General features: G+C 39.3%; 1 protein-coding gene across 6 annotated transcripts in view; it reads right to left on the bottom strand.

Annotated features, from left to right (window-relative positions):
• Nucleotides 1–1570: 1570 nt before the first annotated feature.
• Nucleotides 1571–6491, bottom strand: part of CHID1 (chitinase domain containing 1) — a 106210-nt gene continuing 101289 nt past the window's right edge. For all 6 annotated transcript variants that reach the window (XM_027702815.1, XM_027702798.1, XM_027702806.1 and 3 more), the window contains 2 exons: nucleotides 3918–3960; nucleotides 1571–1835 (listed from right to left, as the gene is read on the bottom strand). In XM_027702815.1, coding sequence (XP_027558616.1) covers nucleotides 1737–1835; nucleotides 3918–3960 — 142 coding nt within the window. In that variant the 3' untranslated portion in view covers nucleotides 1571–1736. The remainder of the gene's footprint in view (nucleotides 1836–3917; nucleotides 3961–6491) is intronic.

Here is a 6491-nt window from a genome sequence, read left to right as displayed (position 1 = left end):
AAACAACAAGCTAAAATGAAATGCTATTTTCTTCCCCACATCCAGTTTTGAAAGCTACATACTAGTTAATATAAAAATGGATGCCATTTCAGAACACAACCCCTTCCACTTCTGAGTATTTTTTCTGAGACAGTCTGGTTCAGTAGTGCTACGGAAAGTAAAAAACCAGTGTAATAGAATTTAATTCTTGAACTTTCTAGTTTGTTCAAAAGCAATTTAAAGTCACTCTGGCAATGGTATCCAGAACAGCACAAGTTAATTGAACACAAGGATTCATGTAGCAAATTATCTTACTACTAATGGTATGGAAGAAAGAAGCCTGATTAGTGAGCCCTGCTGGATGCTTGCAATGTGAGAAGTCGAGAGATGCCAGAACTAAATCAGAAAGGTGAAGATCAATAGTTCTTTAATCAATGGAGGATTACAGTGGGATTTATTCTTCTGAAAACAGCAGGGGCAGATAAATTCCCCACTGAGATTAATTACTAGGAAGGGTGGATGTGAACAGAGGAGTGCAGTTATCTTTGTGACAACTGTAAGTGGCAAGAAGAACACCAGTGGGAGTACAGAGCTCTTTGGCTGAGTCTCTGCTGGTGACCAATGACACCCTCATCAAATTCCCAGCATCTCTTAGTTCCTTAGAAGAAATTGCTTTAAAGCCTGTGTATTTCTACAAACACAAATATTATAGACCAAAAAGCAGGGATACAAATTTTTTGGCTTGTTTTTTAAACTGATTGGTTGTTACAGCTTTTGGGTTCATAAAAAAATCTGTATTATGGAGAAAAAAGAATCATTGTGTACAACTAAAGAATGACACCTTCATGCACAGCCTCATGCACAAAGATGCTGATCACATTTACAGCACCTAGGTGTTGTCAGAGCTGCTGTGGGGCTCTGTGTATAGGGGACATGGAATCCATCATGTCCATGGAATCAATCATTAGCGTAAGAGCCTTTAGTGCTAAATGTTACAGTTCCCACAAACTAACCACTAATGCATCATGCTCTAGTGCTGAATACTGTAAACTGAGACACTAAGCAGGCTAAGCAGAATAGAGAAATCATAGAGCATTTCTTGTAAAAGAACTGATTTAGAAAGAAGTTATAAATTGAGATTACTGTGACTTTGAACTACTTAAGGAATTTACTAACATGAAAAAACAGAGATAACAGCTTAGCTTGTCAGTGCTTGATTTTCTACCAGCTTGAGGGAGAATCTTCTAATTGGTCTCTCCCACGACATTTTATGTTCACTTACCTTATCAGAAGACAAGATGCAGAGGGTCCAGCAGATGCTAAATTTGCTGGACGTAATCTAATGGATTTATTTGTTTCCTTACTTTGGTTATTACCAGCAGCTGTTTGAGAGATCTCCGTCTGAAACTTTGATCAGATGGCATCAACTTGCTCATTTTATTTCTTGTAGAAAACATTCAGAAAATATTTTCAACTCTGACTCCCTCCAGCTATGTTGGTCTGGTTTTAATGACTCTTCCTTTCAGGAGCTTTAAGAAAAATTTCTGTGGTTTTTTTACTCTGAATTTTATCGAATACCAACAATCACACCTGTGTGGCAAATCAGCAAAGGTTCTTTATTGGGAAAAATGCGAGTTTAATACAGATATTATATAAATTACAAAAAAAATGTTTTAAAAATCAGTTCTCCAGGATACCCAAATTAATTGAAGGTGGAGTCTCAGTGAAGCAAATAAAGTCTCAGATCATCTCTCATTTTAAAGCAGGTCATAAAAATAGTCCAGGCCTTGTCCCAGTTCCCAGATGGATATTCCAGTGCCCAATTCTTTTGCAAGCTCTAAGCGCAACTGGATGGACTAAGACAAAGACAAATAAAGCAATTACATCATAGATATTAGACACTCCATACTGCCATGACTTCATGCCATTATCAGACCTTTTAAAAACATCTATCCTTGAAGCAAGTACTGAAAAGCCTAGTCTGTATTTCAAATACTCTCTGGTTAGCAAGCAATCATTCAGTAAGAGACAGTTAATCGTACCAGTTAATTCAATGACCTAATAAAAGATCACCAGCTAAATTGACAAAATGCCACAGAAATAAATCAGATTTATGAACTATGCAAAGGACTATTCTAATTTAGGCTATCATTTCACAATGTACAGAAATTCTAACTCTTCCCAAAAATGTCTCAGAGGTAAAATAAAACTTTATCACTAAAGACAATCAGAACAACTTGTCAAATACCATCAAGATCTCTTGCCTACCCTTGCCTTTTCCCAGGACAGAGTCACAATTTATATTAATACAGTTCTCTTTTAAAGAGATTCTTGGAGATAATATTGAAAAGTATCTCTATTTGAGCACCAAACATTGAGTTAGAGTTAGTTTAGCCATTTGTTTTACAAGGGAAGCAGCGCCACAATTCATGTTCTGCATTTTTTTTTCAGTTCAAACAAGAAAAATAATTATTTTTCAACCTTTTTGCTTTCAGGTTTTCTTACTTTGAAGTGCAGCAGTGCAATGTTTAAACTACTTACACTAGGGATGTGTTTAAAACTAATTTTCACAGAAAACAGAATAAAGTATCAAGGCATCTTTAACAGATCCACTGGGCCTGGTATTCATTACTGCTTTTAAGTAATCTTGAACAAGCTAATTTTGAGCAACCTACCAGTGATTACACCATTAATAAGAGAAAGAAACACATTTATCATGGGGTAATAAAATTCAGTGTTTCCCGAACATCTTGATCATCATCACATGAACAATTCTTTGATTTGCCCCAGCATACAAATCTCAAAATATTTAAGTACAAGCCTGTTGAAAATGGAACCATGCATTTACCAGCCACCACAGCTGAGTATCTGATAGGGAAGAAATAGTGAAAGGAATGCACAGGAGTGAGTATTCTTAATCTGGTCGGTACTGACAAGGGTAGGGTGAAATCCTTCCACAAGGCCAAAGAGAACATAGCATAACAGGATGCAGCACAATCTATTTTTTCACTAGTATGTTCACAATGAAACTTTCTAACACTGTAAGACAGGTACTACTAGGTAGAACATAGTTAGACATGGTAATTATTATCTCACATGTGATGGTACTTCCACCAAATTAGATTGATGAGGGGAAATATCCTTGTACTAATGGTTTTTAAGATAACAATCCTGTTTAGGAAAACAGAGACTTAGATCATTTCACACCAGTTTACCCATAAAAAATGTCTCTGTTCTCTGTAAATATTATATAGTTTCACTACAGAAGCAATTCCCTTCCAATAGGAAAAGCCAGCAGCAGCTTTACATACTACCTTTAGTTTAATTTGAGAAAATCTAAAGATGATTTCCTAGGAACTAAGGCTGCAAGTAACCATTTTATCCTGTATTCTGGTATATCGCAGACTATTGTGTAGACAGAAATTGTATGTCCTGCCAAGGGACTGTAAGGCCAAATGCCTAAGTTTTCAAAACACTGAAATATATTCCACAGAAACAGAACTGAAGAAAACATGGTAATGAAGGCTGATAGGGAGAATCAGGACTCTGTTACAGAGAAAGGCAAAAGTTCTCCAAGCTTTCAGCTAACCTGATGAGAAGGAAAATGTCATTGGTCTCTTGTCTGACAATCTGTTAACAATGTGTCTGATAGATCCTCTCACAACACTGGTTTGTCCTATTGTGTCTTATCTCTAGACATGGTTTACCTTCAGAGATCCCAAAACCCCATGATGCATGAGAAAGAAAAAACAACCTTCTTGTACAGGCACCTGAAGCATTGAATAATAACAATTTACATAACATTTAGATGAGGGCAAACTTCTTTCACAAAAGCTTCAGCTCAGTTCAACATTTTCTGAAATGTCTCAATAAAGCAACAAGTCAAGTAAACATTTCTGTCCTCTTACAGCCCTCTGATGTGAAAAAGTGACACCTACCTTCAGTGTTGGGTAGAAGACGGCATGTTTTCCTCCTTTATTTCTGTAAAACAGGAAAACCAAATAGTCACAATAGCTTTGATAGATTCCAATAGCATTTTAAACTAATGTTAGAATTCAAAAAGCAGTTTTATTCCTTTCTACTAAAAGGAAACAAACTCAGTGCTGAAGAAAACTGCCAACTTTATTTTGAAGAAATGATTGGTAGTAAAATTAAGATATGCTAGTATGTTTAGCACATGAGCATTAATACATACTTATCAAAGACAGAGACTACTTGCCATTTAGTAGTTCATATCTTTGAGATTTCTTACCCAGTGTTCATTCCACTCTGGAAGCTGAGGCACTGTTTCTGTGAAATCAGACACTTTTGCTATCAATTACCATTCATTCAGTACTTGCACTCTGGCTACTCTGTCTCCAAAATCTTCTCTATTTCTCTTCCTTTTCTACTGCAGATAAGAACTTCTACTCCTGCCCCTTTTCTATGTACGTGCAAACATCACAGAACATAAATCCAAAAAGCTATTGGGAGAAGGCACACAACATATCTAAAAGTCAAGTATGTAACTGTGTCGCTGTCCTGCAGGTATTGCTCGTAGGTAAATTTGTCAGAAAGATTCTCCTGTCATGATTCAGATGAAAGTCCCAAAGTACTTTATGCGTAACACTTCATCCAAGAAGTGGTTACAACAAAATACAATATAGGCAGTCAGACAAGATACTTATTTACCCATACTAGTGGCCTTTAAGGACGAGGCTTTTGATGCTGTCTCACGTGATATCGTCACAGGCAAGCCCAGAAAGTGCAGGCTTGGCAAGTAGGTGGTGAGGTGGATTGAGAAGCGTCTGAATGGCAGATCCCAGAGGGTTGTGATCACTGGCACAGTCTAGTTGGAGACCTGTCACTAGTGGTATCCCCCAAGTTTCCATAGTGGGCCCAGTATTGTTTAACTTCACATGGGTGAAGGGGCAGATGCATCTTCAGCAAGTTCCCTGATGACACAAAGCTGGGAGGAGCGGCCGATACCCCAGAGTGCTGTGCAGCCCTTCAGGAGGACCTTGACAGGCTGGAGAGGTGGGCACAGGAAAACCCTCTGAAATTCAACAAAGGCAAATGCATCTGGGGAGAAACAGCCCCATGCACCAATACAGTCTGGGGAAAGCAGCTCTGTGGAGAAGGATCTGGAGGTCCTGGTGGGCAACAAGCTGTCCAAGAGCCTGCAGTGTGCCCTTGTGGCCAAGAAGGCCAATGGTATCCTGGTGTGCATTAGGAAGTGCATTGCCAGCAAGGTCAGGGAGGTGGCCTGCCCCTCTACTCAGCCCTGCTGAGCCCCTGGGGTGCTGTGTCCAGTCTGAGCTTCCCAGGCAAGAGAGATATGGAGCTCTTGGAGTGGGTCTAGTGGAGGGCAACAAAGAGGACGGAAGACTGCAGCATCTCACTTGTGAAGAAAGGTTGAAGGACCTGGGCCTATTCAGCCTTGAGAAGAGAAGACTGATATGGGACCTTATCAATGTCTATAAGTTTCTGAAGGGAGGGTGTCAAGAGTATGGAGCCAGGCTCTTCTCGGTGATGTTGAGGAATAGAATGAGAGACCTTTTGGAACACAGGAAGTTCTACCTGAACATGGGGAAGAACTTCTTTACTGTGAGGGTGACAGAGCACTGACACAGGTTGCCCAGACAGGTTGTGGAATCTCCTTCTCTGGAGATACTCAATAGCTGTCTGGATACAATCCTGAGTAATACGCTTTAGAGCTTGAGTAGGGAGATTGGACTAAATGACCTCCAGTGGTCCCTTCCAAGCTTAACCATTCTGAGATTCTGTGATTTTATGAAAAGGCTGACATTGAAAATGGAGGATCCAAGAAGTCATCTCACAAGACAGATGGTTTGATACCATATCATAGTAAACACACTGAGATATTTTGTTGCAACTGGATGACAAAATTGTCAGACAGTAAAAGAGAGTTGTGCCTACTAAACACTCATCTGAAAAAGATGAAGACATTTGGTTTCAGATGCAAACTGTGAAAGGTTTTCCCTGATTCCCTGAATTACTAGCTTTTCGGTTAAATTAAATGCTAGCTGTATAAAATATAGAGACAGGGCAAGCTATATTGGGCACAAAAACCGAGGCTGCATTTTAAACCCCTAATAATGAGAAGGACGAGCTACAAGTCATCTCACAGCACCACTTTACCAGTTATGGAAGGAGGAAATACAGAGTGCATGGGCAGACCAAGCAGGAATTGCTCCTAAAATCTCACAACTTACATAAATGAATACTTGCCTGTGCATTTGGACAAGCACTCAGAGAAAGCAGATTTCTGCAACTTTTTGTAATAGACAGTCTCTGCCTGCTACATGAAATCATTAGCTGTGCTTTTTCTTAAAGATTCATGATTTCATTTCTTAGCCACTGCAGACATGCAAGATTTCCAGGTGAGATGCTTCACCAGTGAAGCCTATTTCAGGCCTGGCTCCCATCCCCATCCAATGTAACCAAATCTTTGTAAACAGAAGTGATAACTGAGAAAGAGTTCCCTTAAATAACCCTCCCCTGGAGCCAGC

Source organism: Neopelma chrysocephalum, unplaced genomic scaffold (genome assembly GCF_003984885.1).
Source record: "Neopelma chrysocephalum unplaced genomic scaffold, ASM398488v2 Primary Assembly neopelma1_24, whole genome shotgun sequence".
NCBI classification, from domain to species: domain Eukaryota; kingdom Metazoa; phylum Chordata; class Aves; order Passeriformes; family Pipridae; genus Neopelma; species Neopelma chrysocephalum.
This window is presented reverse-complemented; position numbering and strand designations above follow the sequence as displayed.